The sequence below is a fragment of the Gorilla gorilla genome, chromosome 16 (assembly GCF_029281585.2).
Source record: "Gorilla gorilla gorilla isolate KB3781 chromosome 16, NHGRI_mGorGor1-v2.1_pri, whole genome shotgun sequence".
NCBI classification, from domain to species: domain Eukaryota; kingdom Metazoa; phylum Chordata; class Mammalia; order Primates; family Hominidae; genus Gorilla; species Gorilla gorilla.
This window is the reverse complement of record NC_073240.2, coordinates 62,680,446-62,706,121: the sequence shown is the minus strand read 5'-3', so window position 1 is coordinate 62,706,121 and position 25,676 is coordinate 62,680,446. Positions and strand designations below refer to the sequence as shown.

Genomic DNA, 25,676 nt, shown 5'->3' with positions numbered 1-25,676 from the left:
ATAGATATGATAGTCTACATTTTTTTTATTACTTAGAGTTAACAAATTATTGGTGGTTTCTAGGTTGCTCTCAGTGAAGATGACTTGACAGTTTTAATGAAGATTTTGCTAGAAAATCTTGGAGAAGCTTCCTCACAACCAAGCCCTACACAGTCTGTGCAGGAGACTGTAAGAGTGAGAAAAGTTGATGTTTCAAGTGTACCTGACCATCTCAAAGGTATAAATTGATGATATTTACTTTATGGAGAAAAAATTAGTGTTAATGTCATATTTATATTTAGTATTTTTCTAGCTGTCCAGCACAATGTGGTATGAACTAATTCAGTATTGTACTACTTACTGTGGAAATTCGGCTGGGGCTGGGAGGTATGTCTGTTGTCTGCTACAGGGGAAGGGTCACTCGTTGTTGGCATGGTGCTTGTTTACCCTTTACTTGTGAATGCTAAATTTGCTGAATTCACTAGGCACTGAAGTGGCGTATCTTGAGAGAAGAATCAAGCTAGATAGGCAGTGTAGTAAGGTCCCAAATTAATTAAGAGAGAAAAGGACCTTGGTATCACATATCATACTCAGGTGATTGAACCATGAGAAAGGAAGATATTCTTGTAACAGCTTTATTTATCTGGACTTATTGGAGCGTTATGTTTCAAATACATAAGATAATTTTTCAGATCATTAATTTGAACCTATTAAAAGCAGGGAACCTTTTGAATTCAGCCATTTTTAAATAATTTTTCTAAAATACAAGGTTTCTTTTTAATTTCTTAAACAGATTATATTAAATATAATTTCACTCTTTTTTCATAATTTAAAGCCATTGATGTGAATATTATGTTTAATTAGACTGTAAATAGGTTAATATTTTCATGGCTAAAAAGAGATGAAGTACCCCTTGCCCATATAATAAATGGTCCTGGCTGCTGTGCTTTTCTAATGCTCTCATACCATCAGCTATTACTTCAAATGACAGTAATCGGTAAAACTACCAGTTGATATTACCATATCAACACTGCTTCTCCTATAGTTAGGCTAGGTGTGTTTTGAAATCACACAAACATATGACTAGAATAGTGTGCAAGGTTTCTGGTTTAAGTGGATAGTTTTAAGTATTGCGTAAGCTTGATGAGGTCAACATCTCCCCAGGTGAAGTTTGTGCCACCATACAGACAAATGCTAGATAAAAAGGCTGTTGTTATAGTTAGACAGGAGCTATGTAGAGATGAATAAACTATTTACAGGCAAGCCTTATGTGATTAATGATCTCACTATGTTCAGCCGTGATCACGATCATGTATCTGGTTCTTGCTATATGGACACCGTGTCACTTGGGAAAATTTGTGAATTCAAATGGAAGCTGCAAAGATGATGAAAATTAGAATATAAATTATTTCTCAGAAAAATAGAATTTTCTGACTTGGAGAAGGCTTACGTGGTTAAAGTTATGCAGTATTTGTTTTTCCAGTAACTTGTAAGAACAGACTGTTCTATAGTATGACAAAAAATTAGAGTCAGTGATGAAAAAGATTATAGAATCAGTCCGTAAGAGTGATTGAACGCAAGATCTATTCAGTCTGTGTGATCTATCTAAAGATGAGAGAAAAGACTGACTTACTTCCTGAAGTCTCATTTGTCTCAAAATTCCAAAGCACCCACTCCTTTCCCCTGCATCAAATGTGAACTCTGTTTGATTTTGCTATTGAGTTATATTCTGTTCTTCTTATAAAGATAATGGATTGGGTAATATAGGTAATTAAAGATAATGAGGCTGGGTGCAGTGGCTCACACCTGTAATCCCAGCACTTTGGGAGGCCGAGGTGGGCGGATCACGAGGTCAGGAGATCGAGACCTGCCTGGCCAACATGGTGAAACCCCATCTCTACTAAAAATACAAAAAAATTAGCCGGGAGTGGTGGCGGGTGCCTGTAGTCCCAGCTACTTGGGAGGCTGAGGCAGGAGAATGGCATGAACCCGGGAGGCAGAGCTTGCAGTGAGCTGAGATTGTGCCACCGCACTCCAGCCTGGGCAACACAGCAAGACTCTGTCTCAAAAAATAAAATAAAATAAAATAAAATAAAGTTAGTGAGAGGTGCATTAGTCTAGCAGAAAATCTGTTACTAGCTGTCTAATATAAGGCAAAGTATTGGACTGTTCTGAGTCTCCAATTTCATAATGTCTTGAAAATGGCTTGTAGCCAGTTAGGTGTAAGTGCCTTGAAAATTAAGGCCTCCTCTTTAAAAAAAAATTTTTAACATAGTCTGCCTGTGCCTCTTTGCACATATATGCTAAATATATATGGAATAGTCATTGCCATTTTTAAAATTTAACAGTTGGAACGTAATTGCCATTTTTATTAATTGTCTCAATATGATTTACAGAATCCCAGAAAGCGTCATATAAATTTAAAATAAGAAATTATCTCATATTTAAAAATATTTATAAAATTATGTACCTACTTAAAAGCTTTTAAATTTTCACCATTAGAACAAGAAGATTGGACAGACTCAAAGCTCTCTATGAACCAGATTGTCAGTCTCCAATTTGACTTTCACTTTGAATCTCTTTCCATTATCCTTTATAACAATGATATCAACCAGGTATGTAATACATTTCTGTAATTAGAAATAAATCCTTAGCTCTTGATAGTCAGTTTTAGAGTGTTGGCTTTTTTGTGTGTGGGACTTTTCATTAAAACGTTTAATATGTCTGTAAAATTCTATTTGGCCTACAGAATGTGCATTGGTCCTGCCCTCTATCTTCACTTTGTTAGTGTTTCTAATCTTCCAAGGCTAAGGCAAAGTACTCAGGGTTTTATTTCTTTCCAAGTAATATCAGCACCAAAACACATTCTGATTTATTACCAATAGAAGAATTTTATATATGAGTGATTAATTATATATACAGTTTTATTACATAGCTATATATATATGTATATATAACGACTTAAGAATAATTTAGTAGTGACTTTGGAGCCTTACCTGATTATTTTTGAATTCATGATTATCCTTGGTATATAAGCATTAATTGTGTTTCTATTGAATAAATGTTATATGTAGTAGATTATGTATTAAGGATACTAATTAAAGAATTGAAGAACCAAGGTCTTATGCCATGATGATTTGAACTAAATAATATGTCAATGGTATTTTAGAGAGCTATTTTTTATTATGCTGATATTTCCTTCAGTAAATATTTTTAATTATATTATGTCATACATTAATACCTATAATACATACGGCATATTTTAATATCCATATTCCGTATTGATTATAGATTCAACAGTGAGCATATACCCTAATTGGGCAGTGAGCAATATACTCAAATGGACATTAACAACAGATACAGATTATGGGTATTATATCTGTTAATGTCCATTTATATGAAATATGTTCATTTATATTTCATTTTATTTACTACAAATTATGCAGTATTCATACATTGTTACTGTTGAATTTTTGGCTTGTATCTGTCATTTATGCAATGAACTGCCTTATTTTCTAATGTTTAATGCTCATTACAACATCAGAAAATGACCTTACCAAAAATGAACAGTTAAATTCATTCTTCATTTTACTTGGTACCATCATTCTGCTGGTTCTGCAGTCTTAGAATCTTGATGTCTACTTTTGTTTCATTGTTTGTATGCCTTCCTTATTCATTGAGATGCTGAGTACTGTCAGGTTTTTCTTTGAATAAACATTTACTTTTTTCTATCAATTCTCACTGCTGCTTTATTTGAAACTCTTCTTACACTTGTAGTACTGCAGTGACTTCCTTGTTTGATTTTTTACCTTTCATCCATCCTAGATATTGGCACAACTTCAGTTTCCTAAATGAATCTCATGTAGCCATTTCCATCTTCCCTTTCCACTAATAAACATTGTGTTATATAATCTGAATTTCATATTATGGAAAGAAATTCAGTGGCTCCAAATTGTCTACATCAGGAAACCATATCAGTAATCCTATGAGGAAACATTAGTGTGTTGTCATCAGCAGATGTGTCTCAGGTCATTTCTATTAATGATTACAGAATAAAAGTTTGTGAATTATTTCCATTTTCTTAAGTTAAAAGCATTCAAAGCTTGCCAGTAATAATGTCATTCTGACCCAATTGCATCAACATACTATCTTAAGTGAGAAAAGGGGTGGAGTTCTAACCAGTGTGCCGATGATTGCACATACCCAGCACCCCTATTATCAATGCCAGGGTCTCTAGTAAGCAGTGGTGTTGGATGTTCATCACTTCCCTGAAGGTTTTTGTTGATTGGCTGGGGTTTTTTTTTTTTTTTAAATCTGGACATACTGAGAGAATTTGGAATCATATGTTATGGTAGAATAAAGATCGAGGTCCATTTTTCTATACATGAAAATTTAAATATTTAGTTTGGGATTTGAGACTTTGATTAGGCCTCTGTATTTCTTTCTAGTTTTTTCCATACCATTCTTTAATCGGAGTATCCAAGCCCAATCACCCTGTATCCTATGTCCTCAAGCATCTTGAATTGTTTGTTCATGTTTTTTCTTCATGTAGAGTGTCTTCTGCCACTCTCTTAGCCTATCTGATCCCACTCAGCCTCTGAGGCTGTGTTAAGTTCTCACCTTCTTTATGAATTTTCCCCAGCCATAATGATCTCTTCAACCTCTCTGAGCTTTTACTATTTATACTCTTTACCTAACCACTAAATGGCTTTTGTGAAATGTGAGAAGATATAAATATGAATGAATAAAATACTGTATGTCACAAAATATTTAATCATTTACAACTAATAGCATCTTATTGTGATGTTCCTTTTAGTGTATTTCTATTTTGTTTTCTCAAGGAATTAGGGTATATGATCACTCACATCATCTACCATGCCTTACTCTTTCTTGTAAACCTCATAAATCTTATCACTGTTTTTTAACGGAAGAGCTCATTAAATATTTATTATTAGAGGCGGGGTGCAGTGGCTTATGCCTGTAATCCCAGCACTTTGGGAGGCCGAGGTGGGCGGATCATGAGGTCAGGAGTTCAAGATCAGCTTGGCCAAGATGGTGAAACCCCATCTCTACTAAAAATACAAAAAAAAATTAGCCGGGCATAGTGGTGGGCGCCTGTAATCCCAGCTACTTGGGAGGCTGAGGCGGAGAATTGCTTAAACGCAGGAGGTGGAGGATGCAGTGAGCCGAGATCGTGCCACTGCACTCCAGCCTGGGCGACAGAGCGAAACTCCATCTCAAAAAAAAAAAAAAAAGAAAAGAAAAAATTTATTAGTTAGATTAATTGATTAATTGACAGCTCTTTCCTAATTATTTTTATTTACATTAAACTGTAAATCAGATAAATTTTTCTATACTAATCATTGTTGGATATTCACACATATATCTATTTATTTGTATGTACAGGTATACTCACAAACATGCATATTATTCTCTGTTCCATTCAGATGTTTTAGCACTCATACTTTTAAAATTCATGAGATCAGTTTGCCTTTAAGTTTTGAATTAAGTAATATGTTTAAAAGTAATTATATAATATTTAAAGGTAATTGATTCTTTTGCTTGGAAAATGTACCATAGGAATCTGGAGTTGCATTTCATAATGACAGTTTCCAACTTGGTGAACTCAGACTACATCTTATGGCCTCCTCAGGGAAGATGTTTAAGGATGGCTCAATGAATGTCAGCGTTAAACTTAAGACATGCACCCTTGATGATCTCAGAGAAGGAATTGAGAGAGCAACATCGAGGTTTGTCAGCTCTGAATTTGCAATACATTATTTAAGGTTGACATTGCACCTGCATGGCTGCCAGGCATTGCTAGGCTAGGGATCATCCAAAAAAGATCTCTGTCTTTTGGTCATACTTCCTGATTTGAATTGCATTAAGAAGTAGTGCTAATATCAGATTCAGCTGCTTTAAAGGTTAAGTTAAAGGGAAGTTTAATAATAAAGTGGAGTAACATATTTAGAATGTGAACTAAGAGAAAATGAGTTTTAATAGTTAAATCCACATGGGGTGATATATTTGGTGATGTATTTTTCTAAATTATTCCCAGTAGGCAGAATTTTGTTTTAAAAAGCCTTCAAGCTATGGATTTTTCCTTCATCATGTTTATTTTGATCATGTCTTTTTAAAACAGTTATGCAAAATTTCTTTCAAAGTTTTAATAGAAATAGAATCTCTAGTGCATTCACATCATCAAGCCATTTTTGAAAGGGTGAGTTATATTAGCTCATTCTAAAATGGGAAATATGTAATTTTCAATAGCCTAATTATGTTTTTATTTTTCTCAAGTAATGAGACATAATATTTTGTATCTGATTTTTTCGTTGTTGTTTTTGAGAAAAACTGTGTTGCTACTTAAACTTGGACTCCATTGAATACATATGGGATAGTTGTGAGCCCTTTGTTTCTCTGAGAGATGAATAAATGAGGAAAGAGTGCTGTCATGCACCCAGCTTTTCTAGTTTGCAAATTTTGTGTCTGGAGTAGCTGTCCACAGCTCTCCAGGCAAGGGTGATAAATGCTATCATGTGTTAGGTAGCCTGCTTTTTCCGGTTCATGGGAGGACGTAGGGGAACTATAGTTGAGCACACTTGATAAACACTTGATGATTTGAGTTGTATTGAATACTTTCGGACTCAAATTTTCGTAGGATAATCTTTGAAGATAAATTCCTTCAGGGAGGTTTTATTTCATAAATAATATTAAAAGGCTGCCTTTATTTTCTGCGACTACACTGATTTGTTTTGTTAATTGCCCAAATTCCTTTCCGGCCATTATTGGTTTGTTTCTTTAGTATTGCATTATAATGTAAGACTCAAAAATTGCATTATAATGCAATAACATATAGAATTGCATTATAAGTATAAAATATTCAGTAATTGCTTAATAACGTATATCTTGCTTTGGAGATTAGTAGTCTTGTTTACTAATGGATAAATTAGATTCTAGTTAATGTTGACCTGTTTTCTATACAGATTAGAAACTGAAAGGTGAAAGAAAGATTATTGAGGTATATAGGAAATTCTTCATCTTTTTTATTGTTTTAGAAAGAATAAAATAATGAATAGCATGTTTTTTTTCAGAATGATTGACAGAAAGAATGACCAAGATAACAACAGTTCTATGATTGATATAAGTTACAAACAAGACAAAAATGGAAGTCAAATTGATGCTGTTCTTGACAAGCTGTATGTATGTGCCAGTGTGGAATTTCTGATGACTGTGGCAGATTTCTTTATCAAAGCTGTGCCTCAGAGTCCAGAAAATGTGGCAAAAGAAACACAGATTTTACCAAGACAGACTGCCACAGGGAAGGTCAAGATAGAGAAAGGTTAGCAGAATTTATCTGTCATCGATGACAACTTGTATATTTTGACAAGAATTACAAACCAGAAAAAAGAGAAATGAAAAATTTCAGAACGTAAAATTAGTCTTTTAGATTTAAACATATTCTATATAAAAACTTTAGCTTTTTAGTTTTTTAAAACATTTTTAAGAGAGAGGTACAGTAGACATTGGACCAATGGCCAGGAAAGTCCGCTGGTTCCAACTGTGCCATGAACATTTCTTTACTGATCCAGAAATGAAGTTAATTTGGGTCAGTGGTTAGTGGCCTGTTTTATAGGTGGGGAATCTTATTCAAAGAAAACATGTTGAGAATTCTAGCACATTGAAGAACAATTGAAAATATTAAAGCAGAACATGGGGACTTTGGAGGACCCAGCAGGACTTCCCTGGATGTCGCTTTAACTCCTTAAACTCTGTGGAAGAGTTTGCAAATGTCTGGTCTAGGTGTATGCTGAAGCCACTTTCAGCTCTATACTTCTTTTATTCCAGCATTACCCAGTAGATCAGTGATTTTCTTTATTTTCTTTCCCTTTTTTTCTTCCCTTTTCTTTCCTGTTCTCTCCTCTCCTCTTCTCTCCTTTTTTTAAAAAATTTTTTCGAGATGGGCTGTCACTCTATCACCCAGGCTGGAGTGCAGTGGTGTAATCTTGGCTTACTGTAATTTCCACCGCCTGAGGTGGGCTCAAGCAGTTCTCCCACCTCAGCCTCCTGAGTAGCTTGGGTCCACAGTTGTGCACCACCACACCTGGTATTTTTCGTTTTTCGGTAGACATGGGGCTTCGCCATGTTGCCCAGGCTGGTCTCAAACTCCTAGGCTCAAGCAATCCGCCCCCCTCTGCCTCCCCAAGTGCTGTGGATTACACCTTGCTCCTGCCAGATCAGTGACTTTTCTATGTTAAATTATAAATGTCTAAGGTCAGATATTTTTCTCTCTAATGTATAACCTAGATTGGAAAACTAATATGTCCTGGTAAGAATGCTATTTTTAAAATTTACCTTTAATGTTTTTTAAATAGTGATCATATCTGATATTGCTATATTTATATATGCATTGAATATATTTATAGTATAGATTATATGACATTGACTATGGACTTTTGGGTGAAATTGAAAGAAACAACTAATAATAATCTATTTTATCAGGGTCTCTTTTCCTCTTCCTGATATTCTTTCCAGTTTTCCCCTTCTTGCCCCTGCAATATAATATATACTTATGCCTGCGTACATGCACATTCTTTAATTCTGATAAAAAGAACTTCAAAACAGGGTTATTCTTTTTTATTATTATTATTATACTTTAAGTTTTAGGGTACATGTGCACAGCATGCAGGTTTGTTACATATGTATACCTGTGCCATGTTGGTGTGCTGCACCCATTAACTCGTCATTTAGCATTAGGTATATCTCCTAATGCTATCCCTCCCCCCTCCCCCCACCCCACAACAGTCCCCGGTGTGTGTTGTTCCCCTTCCTGTGTCCGTGTGTTCTCATTGTTCAATTCCCACCTATGAGTGAGAACATGCAGTGTTTGGTTTTTTGTCCTTGCGATAGTTTGCTGAGGATGATGGTTTCCAGCTTCATCCATGTCCCTACAAAGGACATGAACTCATCATTTTTTATGGCTGCATAGTATTCCATGGTGTATATGTGCCATTTTCTTAATCCAGTCTATCATTGCTGGACATTTGGGTTGGTTCCAAGTCTTTGCTGTTGTGAATAGTGCCGCAATAAACATACGTGTGCATGTGTCTTTATAGCAGCATGATTTATAATCGTTTCGGTATGTACCCAGTAATGGGATGGCTGGGTCAAATGGTATTTCTAGTTCTAGATCCCTGAGGAATTGCCACAGTGACTTCCACAGTGGTTGAACTAATTTACAGTCCCGCCAACAGTGTAAAAGTGTAAAACAGGATTATTCTTGCTAGGTCAAAGTGGTAATGGTATTCTTGGGACAGGGATCAGATTGCCTTATCTTGCTCAATCTGCATTTGTTAATAATCATTTAATAATTAGTATTAATTAACCAATTAATATTGTCAGTTTCACCATATCTGTTATAGAAAAACATTGAGAACAACTTAACAACTTGTAGATAACATGTAGTCAAATGAAAAGACTTACCTTAAACTTTTCTGGTTCCTGTTGCTTGTTTCTTCAGATGACTCTGTTAGACCAAATATGACTTTAAAGGCCATGATCACAGATCCGGAAGTGGTATTTGTTGCCAGCCTGACAAAGGCTGATGCTCCTGCTCTGACAGCCTCGTTTCAGTGCAGCCTTTCTCTGTCAACATCCAAACTCGAACAGATGATGGAAGCTTCTGTGAGAGATCTGAAAGTGCTCGCTTGCCCTTTTCTCAGAGAAAAGAGAGGGAAAAACATTACCACAGTAAGAATTACCTTGTGTCCTAATCTTGGGTTGAAGAATGGCAGAAACAGTTGATTCATAGAATCCTAGAATATGAGAGCTCTGCAGGGACTTTAGAGATTATTTATTGTGAACTTGGGGTTTTACATATAAAGATATTGAATTCCAAAGGTGTTAAATGACTTAGCCATGGCTGCTAGTGACAGAACTGGGGACTACCTCCAGAACGGTTTTATTTTCATTATACCATCTTCTGTTGAGTAGTGTTTGAATTTTAGTTCAAATTAATATTCTTTTTCAACTGTTTCTTTTGTTCACCATGGTATACCTAATTAATGAATGAGTGAATATTTAGGCTTAGAATGAAAAAAATTAAATTGGAGTCACTTCGCCAAAAGAGATGGTGTTCTGCTGTTATTAAAAGTGAATGTCAATTATGTTTTCATATTATTATCAAAACATATGATTTTAGTCAGTTAATTACCACACCAATTATTTTCTAGTATTGATAATTTTATGGTAAGAGAATCATTATATTATGTGACTAATTTGCAGTGGCATTTTAAATGTAAAAAATTTGTGGACAAAATGACTTGCATAAAGAAAGTATGAAGTCTATACTTTATCATGAAATACTCTTTGACAGGATCGTCTTTATACATGTCACCAAAAGTTTATATCAATTAGCTCTTCCGAATTCTTTCTCTTTTAGAGACAAGGGTCTCACTCCGTCACCTAGCCCGTAGTGCAGTAATGCCATCTTAGCTCACTACAGCCTCAAACTACTGGGCTCAAATAATCCTTCTGCCTCAGCGTCCTGAGTAGCTAGGACTACTAGCTGGCTAGTTTTGTTTTTGTTTTTTAATTAATTTTTTGTAGAGAAGGGGGTCTTGCTATATTGTGCAGGCTGGTCTTGAACTCGTGGCCTCAAGCAATCCCCCTACTTTGGCCTCCAAAAGTGCCGGGATTATAGGTATGCACTACCATACCTGGCCTCATCCTATTTTTTAAGAAATGACAATTATGCTGTACTAATTGCTCCATTCAGTTCAGGTACAAGCCTATTTATTCGTTTCTTTAATGATATATAAGAATATAGGCTTCACAATTTGATGAATTGACTTTTATTCTAATAAAGGCCTTACATGATATTTCAGACTGACCTGTCAAGCATCGGGAAACTGTTTACTTACCTACCTTACCACAGTCTTTAGCTCACTTTTATAGATATTTCAAAGGTATATTTTATAGAGGCCATCATTTAAAAACTATTTTAGCAGGAACAAACATTTTAAACAGTAAATCTGCTTTATTACTTAAGGATTTGGCATGATGAAATTCATCAGAACTGCTTAAAGTGATTTTCCAGTGTTCACAGATTTCTCATAGTTCAGAAGAGTCTTCACAACAGAGTCTCAGCTAATTTATTTTTGCTTTTTTGCTTTTAGTATAATAGCAGGCTGTAGTTAAAGATCCCAAGTTAAGTTAAGACATGGTTCTTGTAAGTGTGTGTTATGTATATAATAGATGTATGGAAATGTGAATTTCATTTATCTGTTTATAGGTCTTGCAGCCCTGTTCTTTATTTATGGAAAAATGTACGTGGGCTTCAGGAAAACAAAATATAAATATTATGGTTAAAGAATTTATAATTAAGGTTAGTACTTAACATATTCTTTGAGTGAAAATTCTTATTTTTCTTCACAACATTGCATATTTGCAGTTGAGACAGTATCTTTTGATGTCTCTCATAACTCAAGCATTGTGCTAGTCACATATTCAGTAATCAGTAACTTTTAACATTAAAGTATATTTTTCTTTAATGCAAATGTTTGTTTCTATTTTCTGTAAAAGAGTACTTTTTAATATCTACAAATGATCGGGGTAGTTTTTCTCTATTCTGTTTGCATGCATGTGTTGGGGGGGTTGAGTTAGAGGAGGGAAGAGATATGGGGTGGGAAGAGAAGGGAAGAAGGGATGGAGAGAAGAGGTTGTTATTACTTTATTTGTAATAAGTTCTTTTTAGGCTTTTATTTGATGTGTAAGTTGATTGAATTTAATAACTATATGATTTGGCTTCAAATATTTATAATGACAGATGTACACTAGAAATAATTATTGGAGTTTACTGTTTTATTGACTACATTTAAAGCATTGAAAAACAATAATTGTTTTCCAGTGGCGTTCAGGTTCTTTAAGTATACCTCGTGCCCAGTCACGAATAGAAGATATAGAATACTTTCTGCAATCTATTTCTCTGTTTGCACAAAGGATACAAAAATGAGTCCTTTTTTGGTTAATTGCTTAATTTTTGGTTAATTGGTTAATGCCAATAATGGTAGTAGCTTTACTTATATAGGTCCGTGACCAACAGTGATTGAACTAAGGCTCAAACTCATTTCATTTGAAGTACCATGTAAATATCATTTTAGTTTTTTCTCAATATTTTAAAACACTGGATAGTCTTAGAATGTATATTGTTAATGGATTTACTTTTAAAAATATATAAAGTAGTAAATGAGGGGAAAAACTCCTTGAATTTGCAAGTATTTTAAAGCACTAGGTTAGGTGCTGGTGAGACTTTACATTCTTTGTGTATAAATTTATGATTGATTCAAAAAACATTTTTGAGCTTTCACTGTGTATTAAAAAAATGTCCTTTACAAGGCATTGGGGATATGTAGCCCCTGCTGTCAAAAAACTTAATGACATATGCGGGAGAAAGAAAGAAATCAGTGATTACAGCTTTCAGTGCTAGAGGCATGGCCAAGATGCAGTTGGGAGCACAGGCATGGGGCCTTTAATTCAGACCAGGACATAAGGGAAAGCTGTGTAGAAGCAGGACTATTTGATTTGAGTTTTGAAGGGAGATTAAATAGATGGGGAGCATGGAAAGGTTTATCCAGACAGAACTGATAATATGCACAAAGGCAGAGGTGTGAAAAAATCCTTTAAGATTTAGAGGGGTGGTCACATATGGCTGGAGAGAATGGTGTGGTGGAGTTGTAAGACTGGAACCATTAATTATAAGTGACATTAATAAGACACGGAAAAAAAGTTGACAAGTAAGTTAGGAAAACAATACATACTAGATCCTGCTTTTGATGATATAATTATATCCCTTTACATTTTAAGTAAGGATTGTGAGAAGTGAACAATAAAGGAATACAGTTAACTTATTTAACCTAGTATTTCTCAAACTTTGGGAGAATCCTGGCTAGCTGGTTGAATAGGCACTAGGCCACAAAGAGCTCTGCACATTAAGTTAAAGAGAGTTTGAATTTTATCTTGTGGGATAAAAAATTATGGGAAGTTGATGAAGATTTTAAACATAAGAATGACATACTCAGATTTGGTTTGTAGAAAAATTATGCTGGTGGCAGTGTGGAGGGTAGGCTGAGAGGGCAGGGTGTTGGACGTAGAAGATATCATCAGTGTAGAACTAAGGCACAGTAATAGGAAGTGAGGGAAGTGAGCAAAGAAAGGCACTATCCAAAGATAATAAGAGGTAGGATTTACAGATCTTGGGGTAAGTCAAAGGAGAGCTGTGATTTTGAGTCTTCCAGTTTTAATCAGGCAAATGTATATCTTTTTTTTCCTTTTTTTTTTTCAGAAGATCTTGTTGCATACCGATATTTACGTGTATCTTGACAAGGATCACACACTTTGGCTTAGTTAATGTAGCTGTTTTTAAAATGAAGAATTTGTTTACATTTCTATACTTGTCTATTCACATAACACTGTTTTGCTCTGAATTGACCAGCTTAACTTTAGATTTTGACTACTGACATATAACGTTAGTTATTTAATTCCAGATAACCTGAGTAGAAGTCAGTGTTGCATGATTACTTGGCTTGACACATAATTTTGTGTTCTCTCTTATTTTTCTTGGTTATGAATTTATTCAAAATTTAAATTAGTTACTTTAATTTAAAATTAAAATTTGTTTAATTTAAAAATGTCACTTATAATTAATGTATGTCACTTAAAATCATGTATGTATATATTCTCATCTGGGAAAGAATTTATTATAAATATTTTTCTGCTTTCTTTTTTAAAGATTTCACCCATAATTCTTAATACTGTGTTGACAATCATGGCTGCATTGTCTCCAAAAACAAAAGAAGATGGATCCAAAGATACATCTAAGGAAATGGAAAATCTTTGGGGTATCAAATCGATTAATGATTATAACACTTGGTTTCTTGGTGTTGACACGGCAACAGAAATAACGGAAAGTTTCAAGGGCATTGAACATTCACTGATAGAGGAAAACTGTGGTGTTGTTGTAGAATCCATTCAAGTTACCTTAGAATGTGGCCTTGGACATCGAACTGTACCTTTATTATTGGCAGAGTCTAAGTTTTCAGGAAATATTAAAAATTGGACTTCTCTAATGGCTGCTGCTGCTGACGTGACACTGCAGGTATGGCCACATCACTTAAGACCTTCAGAGACAACTTCTTGAAAGTGCAATTTTGGAATTAAGATATACACTTTTCTTGTTTGTGCATGGCCACTATGAGTACATATGTGAATAGATAGTGTATTCTGACATTTAATTTGTCGATGTATTGTTTCTTGATAATTATTTTTTAAAGATTGATTTGCTAAATAATTTATGACAATAGAGTAAGAGAGTAAAGGAAAATACACTCTATATATTGTTAGATGGGTTTTGAAAATGGCTAATGATATATAACATTAATTACTTAATAATTTCCCTATTGGTTACAGAAATATGTAATTAAAGCCAAAGGACTGTCTTATAATTTTGTGTGTATCTTTCCAGGTGCACTATTACAATGAGATCCATGCTGTCTGGGAGCCACTGATTGAGAGAGTGGAGGGGAAGAGACAATGGAATTTAAGGCTTGATGTAAGGAAATCTTAAAATATCTTTGGATAGAATGATACTATGCATATTCATTCATAGTTTTTATTTCAGTGATTCTTAAGATGTAGTCTAGGATCCTTGAAGCCCTTTTAAGGGCTCTGTCCATGAGGTCAGAATTCTTTTCATATATCATTTTCATTCTCATTCTCTCACGAGTGTATAGTGGAGTTTTCCAGAGACTACATGAATGTGATATTGCAACAGATTGAATGCAGAACAGAAACGAGAATTTATCTGTCTTCCCTTAAGGCAGGCAGTAAAGAGATATGTGTATGTTCCTCTTCTCACTGTATTTTTAAAATAGTTATTTTTGATTAAAAATGTTATTTATATCAGCATGTAATTTTTATTTTTAAATGAATTTTTAATTTTTTTCAGTTTTAATTGTTAATAGAGTACATACTGGTAGATAAAACATAAATGAAGCTCTTTAGTACTCAGTGATTTTTAAGGGTGAGACCAGAATATTTGAGAATTGTTAATGAACTCTTGTGTGTTATCTTTTTATGTTGGTTTTTGAGAACACCTCAGAAACCTAGATACTGAAGCACATTTTTCTTGATTAAAAGGAACTTGAGTCATATATTGTTAAGAAATTGTCGTAGCATACTTCTTTGGGGCAGCCTTACTAAGGAGTCAGGCACTGAAACTGACTCCACATATTCTTTTGTTAAAGATAAGTCACTTAACCTGTGTTCCAATTTCCTCTCAATAAAGAAGTAATATTTTTCTGACCTGCCTTTCTCTGGCATAGGGAGGCTAACAAAGAATGTTTTACAAGGCTTTTGAAATACTACTAGAACAGAAGCTGATGGAATCTGATGGCTAGTTAAGTGTTTATTATATTAATATTACTTATTCGAAGGTGTTATTGGTTTAAAAAATAGAAGGAGAGAAACATTTCCAGGCGGCACCTCTAATAGGGATCAATTTAGACTTCAGGGTCCTCTTAGATTGCTCGTCAACACATAATCACCAGTTGGGTGACACTGAATAAATAGCTATGCTCTGAGGAATGCATAAGAGACAAATATTGTAGCTGGCTTTGAGTAATTTTATGGCGTAATTCTAAACTTTTCCCCATGCTTGGACTATACCCCGAAAGAATGAATGCTGATCTCCATGAAATCAAAGTGAAGCATGGTATATTTTTGAAAATAAGACTTTTGCGAAGCATTACTATAAAGTGATCAGTTTAGGAGAACTGAACTCCAGCATTTTTATTTTATTATCAACTGGCTAATAATTTAAATTTGCTATGTTATTTTTCTTCATAGGTAAAGAAGAACCCAGTTCAGGATAAAAGTTTGCTGCCAGGAGATGATTTTATTCCTGAGCCACAAATGGCAATTCATATTTCTTCAGGAAATACAATGAATATAACAATATCCAAAAGTTGTCTTAATGTTTTCAACAATTTAGCAAAAGTATGTCTGAATCTTGCTTAGAATATTTCAAGTGGAATTTTAAAATGAAACATATAATTTTTTTGTCGTCAAAATTAGTTTCCAAAAAATGTGTAATTATGGTATAGGTTTTGGAAAGAATGTATGTTTTTCAAAAATTTTACTGTGATGATATGTTCCTTTTCAGGGTTTTTCAGAGGGCACTGCTTCTACTTTTGACTACTCTTTAAAGGACAGAGCCCCTTTTACGGTAAAAAATGCTGTAGGTGTTCCCATTAAGGTGAAGCCCAATTGTAATCTCAGAGTAATGGGCTTCCCTGAGAAAAGTGATATTTTTGATGTTGATGCTGGCCAGAATTTGGAACTGGAGTATGCCAGCATGGTACCTTCAAGTCAAGGGAACCTATCTATATTGAGCCGTCAAGAAAGCTCCTTCTTCACTCTGACCATTGGTAGGCTATATTTGTTTTCCTTAAGGGTATCTTAGCAGTTGCTGGTGTGGGCTTATTTTTGATAAAATGTGAAAAAACATTTTGCTGCAGATATCTGGAGATAACAACATTTGAAACATATAATTGCTAACCTCTTGTTTCTTGTTTTCTAAACTTGAGAAAATTAAACTTTATTGATTTAAGAAAACTTTACAAAACTAGATTAGTTTTGTGCCCTTAAATAATGTATATATTATATAATATATATAAATATTATATATATAATGTGTTTTTAAAAAGATAGGAGTTTAACGAGGAGAGAAAATAGCTATATTCAGAAGTCTTACAGTATTGACACTGTGACAAAGAAAAAGATTGTTGCTATATGACTGAGAGAATAAGAAATAAGTTGGATTTTGTTTTTATATTCAAAACCCCAAGCAAAATTGTTTTCAGCCAAAAATTTTATAACAGTAACTGGTCTTCTTTTTAAGTGTATGTCTTAGAAAAGCAATTTGTGGTGATCATTTCTAGTGATGAGGAAAAATACTCGTCATTATTTTGAGGTACTAATAATTATTCTGTTATAGAGAAACATTGGCAAATTAATATTCGGAATTCTTTTCACTTATGCACTGCCTTAGTACCTCATGGATATACAGAAGTTGCAAATATCCCTGTGGCCAGACCTGGACGGCAATTGTATAATGTACGGAATCCCAATGCCAGTCATTCTGACTCTGTCTTGGTACAAATTGATGCAACTGAAGGGAATAAAGTAATTACCCTTCGCTCTCCTCTGCAGGTAATACTTCAAAGTGAATTGTATCCCTTTCAGTGTATCAAGAAATATTAAATCATTTAGCTGAATATAGGAATACAGTAAAACTTCATTAGGTCAATTCTGATTATTCAGAAATAAATAGTAATTATTCAGAAATAAATAGTAACAGAAATGGCTTCTATTTACTGTCCAGCTTGCTCTGATAATATTTATTTTAAATGTCTATAGTTTTGTTTACTTAAAGCTCATTTTTGTTTTCTATCTTTTAAGACAAATGTAAAATTAATAAAGCTTTTTTGGTATATTCCTTTAAATATTCAGAACCGAGGATTATTGTAATTGTAGTTAGGAAACATTCCATTCTCTTTGTATGTCACTTGGATTATATTTTTCAAGATATGTATGAAGGCATATTGGAATGATCTATCCCTCTGAAAAACATTTTAGCATCTTAATCTGTGTAAATATTTTTTCTACTTTTAAGGTTTTATCCAACATTTTTCTTTTTCTGTGTATTACTACAGGTTTCAGCATATGGTCAACAAAAGAACATTTTTTTTCCTACCTGTAACATCAGATACAAATGAAAAGGTTTCAAATTTTGGACATTGTTATCTTATAGTTTGTTATTTGCTCCAATGCATAACAGACTGATGTCAAGAAAAGAATTGTACTATTTTTCTCATGATTTTTTGCTATCCATTTCTGTTTAGTTGTTATACATGATGCATTGAGCAAAGATTGTCATGGAGAAAAAATGGCTTAAATCTTCAGAGAATAATACATATTTGAAAGATAATATAGACTAATACTAAACATAAGTTTATAATATATGGAGTATTTGAATATCTCAGTTTTCAACTGACACTTAAACATTAAATTTAATATATATAGCACTTAAATACCCTAAGATTTTTCAATTGCCAATAAAAATATCTTCCAATACTGAGTTTGAAATTTTTTACATCTAAAAGTATTTGTTTGTGGCTCTCATTTTTTCTTTCGAACTTACATATCTTTTAAAAAACTTGTATTTTTTTTTGTCCAACAGATCAAAAACCATTTCTCCATTGCATTTATCATCTATAAATTTGTTAAGAATGTTAAGCTATTGGAGCGCATTGGGATAGCCAGACCTGAAGAGGAGTTCCATGTTCCTTTAGATTCATATAGGTAGATACTTCTTAAATGTATTAAACTTTAAAGGTATTGAGTTGGGGATTTATATTCTGGAAAATAACTTCATATTTTTATTAACTAAAGATCAGTAAAAGCCAGTTTTAAGACATAATTTAGTCTTCCATTGAGAAATACATTTATATTATCATTGAATTTATCAGGTGAAAATTCCTTACTGTATATTTGATGTCAGGATTTTTCTGAGTATTTTTATTAGATTGCCTTTGTATTTGAAATGAAAATTTTTTTAAGTTGTCTTGTTTACAGAGTTGTTTTTTGTTTGTTTGTTCTTTTCAGAAAGTTCCTCCGTAAGTTAGCTATGTGATTTTGGGTGAATTTCCTAACCTTTTTTTTAGCCCTGGTTTCCTCATCTGTATATCTGTAAAAACAGGAATAATAGCACCTATCTTGTAGAGTTGTCAGGAAGATTTAATGAGATTCTTTTTTTTAAGTTCTGGATCAAAACTTTATTGTCACTGTTTCCTCTTTCTGCAGATGTCAATTGTTTATCCAGCCAGCTGGAATCTTAGAGCATCAGTACAAAGAATCTACCACTTATATTTCCTGGAAGGAAGAACTTCATAGGAGCAGGGAAGTCAGATGCATGTTGCAGTGTCCATCAGTAGAAGTCAGCTTCTTACCTCTCATAGTGAATACAGTTGCTTTGCCTGATGAATTAAGCTACATATGTACACATGGGGAAGACTGGGATGTAGCTTACATTATTCATCTTTATCCTTCTCTCACTTTGCGGAATCTTCTCCCATATTCCCTAAGATATTTACTTGAGGTATGTCTCTTGCATTTTGTTTGATTTTTGTTGTTGCACAGAGTAAATTATGATTTTGTTTTATGGTATTTTTAAGTGAGGTCAGTGTTTTATATAGCGTATGTGTAATGTGTAATGCCTTCATAATGTTAATGATAGCAAAAACTGGAATAACATTTACTATGTGCCAGGAACTGCTCTGTGTGCTTTACATGTATTAGCCTATTTACTCTTTATAATAACCTCCTGATGTAGGTACTATTATCAGGCCCATTTTACACATAAGAAAACTGAGTTGAAAATGGGTGAAGTGACTGGCTCAAGGTCCCATAGCTAGGAAGTGGTGGAGCTGGGATTTGAACCTAGGCAGTTTGGCTTTTGGATCCCTGCTTCTTTACTGTATCTTCCTTAAATTAAGAAGCATGATCGTCTGTTTATTAATTAAGTAAAATTCCATTAACTAAAAGATAGGAAAAAATGAGAAAATATTTCATCTTAAAGTTTTTATTTTAAAGTCAATATTATGATTGTTTCTTCAAGGTTCTATTGAAAATAAACCTTGGAAAATAAAAAAATAATTACTGTCTGTCTTAAGAAGTAAGATTTTCTAGTAATGGTATATGATCAATATTTTAAAATTTCTGTATGGCAGTATATTTTAAAATATGAAAATCTGGAAAGTGTTTGGAACCTACATGTTTTTTTATCTGACAATGAGCCATTCCTGAGTTGTGGAGACAAAAATTAATTAAATGAATTAAATAGTATTTATATAAGAGTATTTTATAAGAATTAAATAGTATTTATGTAAGGAGATTTTTAGTAAGGAAACATGGTTTATATGTTATTATTCATTTTTGAAATAATGCCACCTTACTTAGATAACTCGTCAGAGTAACTTTTTACTCTGACTAGTAAATAAGAATAATTTTCTTATTCCATTCATATGGGAACCATTAGGCATGGTCTATAATTAGAGGATAAAACTGAAGGCCAGGCAGTTAAGTGGCTCATTTAATGACATAGCTCTAATGGACAACAGCCAGGCTTCCTGAATCTAGTCTTTGACTCTTGATGTAGACCTGATTTTTTCACAAAAGTGATGGCTATTAGCCTCCTAATGGCCAAAGTCAGTTTCTGCCTGTGGCTGTGGTGTAGTGTTTTCTTTTTAGTCCTTGGTGAGTACTGGACATTTGTAATATGTAAGCATGGAACTTCACAGAAGACTTAGCAGTTTACATGCATCTGGTAGGTTATTTAGCCTTTGTGAAAAATAAGAATTTTGTTATTTCAGAGGTTTTAAAAAGTTACTCAGCAAATTTTTGTTTGTTTTTAGGGAACAGCAGAAACTCATGAGCTGGCAGAAGGCAGTACTGCCGATGTTCTGCATTCGAGAATCAGTGGTGAAATAATGGAATTAGTCCTGGTGAAATACCAGGGCAAAAACTGGAATGGACATTTCCGCATACGTGATACACTTCCAGAATTCTTTCCTGTGTGTTTTTCTTCTGACTCCACAGAAGTGACGACAGTCGACCTGTCAGTCCACGTCAGGAGAATTGGCAGCCGGATGGTGCTGTCTGTCTTTAGTCCCTATTGGTTAATCAACAAGACTACCCGGGTTCTCCAGTATCGTTCAGAAGATATTCATGTGAAACATCCAGCTGATTTCAGGGATATTATTTTATTTTCTTTCAAGAAGAAGAACATTTTTACTAAAAATAAGGTGTGGTTTTGTTCACATAATAAGTTAAAGCAGATAAATTCCTAATCTAGAAACTTGGGAGTCATTTGTCTTCCCTAAAACCATGCTAACCTATTTGCTAAATGCCATTGGTGTGAATTAGGTTCAAGGAGACTTAAGCATAATCAAGTGGGATGTTAGGAACTAATAGGTTTCCTGAGACTGAGTTGCCCTTTTCTCCAATGCCTATAGAGTTACCTCTGTTCTTGAAGTAGTAGTAGTAGTATAGTAGATAGAATAGCTTGAATTTACATACTTTACCAGTGATGAAATGGCGTTTCTAAAGATGTAACCATTGAATTTGGCATATATTAGTTGAGACTTCCTATGTGTGAAGCACTCAGGCAGGCCTTTGGGAGAGAAACCTAATGCCTAAGCCTCATCCTTTATGCTCTGGTGCCTTCTTTCCTCTTCAGGCTCACATTTTGGTATCCCTCACCACACATTTCCCCAAGAACTCACCTCTAGGCTTTTGTATATGCTGCATCCTTTGCCTACAGTGCCTCTTCCCCTGTTTTTTTTCTGTCTTCTTCATCGTTCCTGATTATCTGCTGTTCATCCTTTGGCATTCTGCTCAAGCCTGATATATATGAAGATTTTCTAACCATTTAAAATGGGCCTAGACATCCCATCCGTGTTCGTACAGGAGTAGTGGTTCTCAAATTTCAGTGTACATTATTAGAATCACCTAAAGGTTTTTTTTTTTTTTTTTTTTTTGAGACGGAGTTTTGGCCAGGCTCGGTGGCTTATGCCTGTAAATCCCAGCCAGCACTTTGGGAGGCTGAGGCTGGTGGATCACCTGAGGTCAGGAGTTCGAGACCAGCCTGGCCAACCTGGTGAAACCCCGTCTCTACTAAAAATACAAAAATTAGCTGGGCATGGTGGCAGATGCCTGTAATCCCAGCTACTCGGGTGGCTGAGGCAGGAGAATCACTTGAACCCGGGAGGCAGAGGTTGCAGTCAGCTGAGATTGCACCATTGCACTCCAGCCTGGGCGATAGAGTGAGACCCCATCTCAAAAAAAAGAAACATAGTTTTGTTCTTGTTGCCCAGGCTGGAGTGCAATGGTGTGGTCTTGGCTCACTGCAACCTCCGCCTCCCGGGTTCAAGCGATTCTCCTGCCTCAACCTCCCAAGTAGCTAGGATTACAGGTGCCTGCCGCCACACCCTGCTAATTTTTGTATTTTTAGTAGAGATGGGATTTCACCATGTTGGCCAGTCTGGTCTCGAACTCCTGACCTTAGGTGATCTGCCAGCCTCGGCCTCTCAAAATGCTGGGATTACAGGTGTGAGCCACCACGCATGGCACCTGAAGGGTTTTAAACACTGATTGCTGGGTCCTGTCTGTAGAGTTTGATTCAGTAGGTCTGGGTATGGTTTGAGAATTTGCATTTCCAACAGGTGATGCTTTGGCAACTCCACTCTCTTTGAGTGTTGATTAACACATGGTATTGTAATTGCTTGTTTATGCGTCTGACCTCTAGTTGTCCTCAAGTTTTTTACAAACTAATTGGGTGGGTGAAGGTGAGATTAATACAAGGGCACAATTTGATCTCTTCTATAAAACTTTATCTAAATCCCAGAACCAGAAGTAAACTATTTATCCTTTCACCTCGATAGCATTTTTTGCCTCTTGTATGGTTCTTATCCCATTGAGTCTTGTATCATAATTTTTCGTATGTATTTCCTAATCTCTCTGTCTAGTTGGAAGCTCATCGAAGACAGGAACTGTGTCCTGCTGTCTTCCATTCTGCCTATCACAATGTCTTTAATGTAGTGTCTGCTGAACAATGTTGAAGACATAAATTCTCTTTATGCTAAGACTTTAAAAATTTGTTAGCTCTATATCATAAGTCTATCACTGGAAAACATCGTTTTGCATTATAATTCTTTTTAAAAACAGTACATAATCTCATTGGTATCTAGATTTACTATACTCATTGCATAGGTGAATGAGAAAGTCAGAACTTTCTCATTCAAACTTTCTCAGAAAGTTTTTGTTTTATTGTTCCCTAGAGTTTTTTGTGGTTCTGTTACCTGTTTGCAATATGGCTTTGATTATATATTTCTGTGTCCCATGGTACTAAAGAAATTTCTAGTAGTCCAGCAACTTTCTCTCAAATAAAATTATTATAGTGTTTTAGATTTCTTATATGACGATATGTGCTCTCTGGTATAGGTACAATTAAAAATTTCAACTAGTGCCTGGTCCAGTAGTTTCTCATTGGATACAGTGGGAAGTTATGGGTGTGTGAAGTGTCCTGCCAACAATATGGAGTACCTGGTAAGATTCTGCTTCCTTATTTACCTTTGATTCCATTCACCTTTGCTACAGTTCAACAAACAAGTTGGAATAAACATACGTGTGCATGTGTCTTTATAGCAGCATGATTTATAGTCCTTTGGGTATATACCCAGTAATGGGATGGCTGGGTCAAATGGTATTTCTAGTTCTAGATCCCTGAGGAATCGCCACACTGACTTCCACAATGGTTGAACTAGTTTACAGTCCCACCAACAGTGTAAAAGTGTTCCTATTTCTCCACATCCTCTCCAGCACCTGTTGTTTCCTGACTTTTTAATGATTGCCATTCTAACTGGTGTAAGATGGTATCTCATTGTGGTTTTGATTTGCATTTCTCTGATGGCCAGTGATGGTGAGCATTTTTTCATGTGTACTGTTGCAAGGGCAAAAAACCAAACACCGCATGTTCTCACTCATAGGTAGGAATTGAACAATGAGAACACATGGACACAGGAAGGGGAACATCACACTCTGGGGACTGTTGTGGGGTGGGGGGTGGGGGGTGGGGGGAGGGGGGAGGGATAGCATTAGGAGATATACCTAATGCTAAATGACCAGTTAATGGGTGCAGCACACCAGCATGGTACATGTATACATATGTAACTAACCTGCACATTGTGCACATGTACCCTAAAACTTAAAGTATAATAATAAAAAAAAAAAAGTTGGCTCCTAAAGTGTACCGAAATTTGGATTTAAAGTGATAATGTGGAGGGCTGTTATCACTACAAATTTTTATGGTCACTGATATCAGAGCAAAACCTGAATTTGTGTAAGTTTAGGACAGTGAGTTTAATCCATCCAGTTGAGCAACTTGGTAAATATTCACAGTATGCTAGAATCCTTATTCTGTACCACCCCTTGCCAGACATTTCTTAAATCTTAAATTTGACTAGTATGAAAATTTGAATAATCTGATGCCAATTAACCTATTTTATTACTACTTCAAAATTTTTATTTTACTAATAGCAGATAACAAAGCCTGTACACTAATTATAAAGCAATTTATGTTTGGAATTTTAAAAAGTAAAGAATGCTAGACATATTAAATCTGTTATTGTAAGTCATTAGTTAAATTACTAATTGATATTTCTTGAATTGTTTCTGATGGAGCCAAACTAAGGAACTACAATTTTTTTTTCTCAGAAGATAATCTTTTGCAGAATGTAACTTATAGTTGCTTTATTTAAGAATTATTATTTTAAAATATTGTAAGAAGTTTGTGTGTGAATGAGGGGATGTGTGTATATTTCAAAGACATTGAATAAACTGGAAAATAAGCTTTTTTCCTTTCCACAGGTTGGCGTTAGCATCAAAATGAGCAGTTTCAACCTTTCACGAATAGTTACCCTGACTCCCTTTTGTACCATTGCAAACAAGTCATCATTAGAACTAGAAGTTGGCGAGATTGCATCTGATGGCTCAATGCCAACTAATAAATGGAACTATATTGCTTCTTCAGAGGTAGCATTTTTCTTTGTTACAACTGATTCCTAAAATATACAGATAAATATTGACATCTAAATAAGAATTGTAGATACCTCTTTTTCGGACTATCATATTTATATGTTGAAATATGACAGCCAGCTTTGAAAGATTTTTTTCTTACTATATTTTTAAAAAAAGGAGAAAAGTTTTGATAATACACTGGCCCAGTCTAGATCATTAATAGTCTTTTTTCTAATTCTTCCTATATGTGTAGAACGTAGCTATGTACTGTAAAAAGTACATAGAGATTATGTACTGTATGGTGTCTCCATAGTCAGGATAATGTCTCTATATTCAAGAAGCTATTATCTTAAAAGAGTCATAAAACTTAGGAGAGATAGCACATCCTAAGTTATAGGTGGTTATAGAATTTCTGAATAGGTGAGCTGGAAATTTCTTTGAAAATTAGCTAAAATTCCGCCCTCTCACTTTACTGAAAAGGAAACTGAGTTTCAGACTTTTCCAAGATTGATAAAGTCATGGGTAGTTGAAATCATGGTGTTATAGATCAAAAGATAAAAGTTTCACAGAAGAGGTGGGATTTGAACTAAGCTCTTCATGCTCAGTAAGATTCGAGGAGGTGAAGCAAATGGGGGAATGTGTGCCAGAAGAGGACAGGTACAAAGATAAGCACTGGTGCTTGATCTTGACTGAATTTTCAGCCAAACCAGCTGACTCTCAGGATAGTTGAAGGTCACTTTCTACTGTTTAAAGAAAGATTCTAAAGTTACTTAAAAAATATTTGGCAAAAGACTCAAAAGGAAGGATTCCAATTACAATATAAATAAAGTTAGAGCCCTAAGAGCTGGTCTGTTCAAGGCACTTAGAATGATCTCCATAAACTCAGCAACAAATAAGTGCTTATTTTTTTTTAATCTTTGTGTGGGTTTGATTATAGTAGTATTTTTTATTCAGAAATAGAATTTACCTAGTATTCTATAACAGAAGGGCATTTTGTATTAGGAATG

General features: G+C 34.6%; 1 protein-coding gene and 1 long non-coding RNA gene across 6 annotated transcripts in view; one reads left to right on the top strand and one right to left on the bottom strand.

The window, feature by feature from the left end:
- The window catches only part of VPS13C (vacuolar protein sorting 13 homolog C), a 201,496-nt gene that overhangs the window by 123,418 nt on the left and 52,402 nt on the right, over positions 1–25,676 (top strand). For all 5 annotated transcript variants that reach the window (XR_010131001.1, XM_055364235.2, XM_031002250.3 and 2 more), the window contains 16 exons: positions 64–217; positions 2,482–2,594; positions 5,560–5,729; positions 7,071–7,318; positions 9,497–9,726; positions 11,270–11,362; positions 13,766–14,131; positions 14,498–14,584; positions 15,880–16,029; positions 16,196–16,460; positions 17,084–17,244; positions 18,275–18,396; positions 18,898–19,192; positions 20,508–20,897; positions 23,095–23,199; positions 24,520–24,684. Coding sequence is in view for 4 of the 5 variants with exons in the window: in XM_055364235.2 (XP_055220210.2) it covers positions 64–217; positions 2,482–2,594; positions 5,560–5,729; positions 7,071–7,318; positions 9,497–9,726; positions 11,270–11,362; positions 13,766–14,131; positions 14,498–14,584; positions 15,880–16,029; positions 16,196–16,460; positions 17,084–17,244; positions 18,275–18,396; positions 18,898–19,192; positions 20,508–20,897; positions 23,095–23,199; positions 24,520–24,684 (3,114 nt within the window). In the remaining variant the exon portion in view is untranslated. The remainder of the gene's footprint in view (positions 1–63; positions 218–2,481; positions 2,595–5,559; positions 5,730–7,070; positions 7,319–9,496; positions 9,727–11,269; positions 11,363–13,765; positions 14,132–14,497; positions 14,585–15,879; positions 16,030–16,195; positions 16,461–17,083; positions 17,245–18,274; positions 18,397–18,897; positions 19,193–20,507; positions 20,898–23,094; positions 23,200–24,519; positions 24,685–25,676) is intronic.
- LOC129527290 (uncharacterized) overlaps positions 1–25,676 on the bottom strand; it is a 135,013-nt gene that overhangs the window by 83,941 nt on the left and 25,396 nt on the right. The window contains exon 2 of the long non-coding RNA XR_008672260.1: positions 9,460–9,688. This is a non-coding gene — a long non-coding RNA (uncharacterized lncRNA). The remainder of the gene's footprint in view (positions 1–9,459; positions 9,689–25,676) is intronic.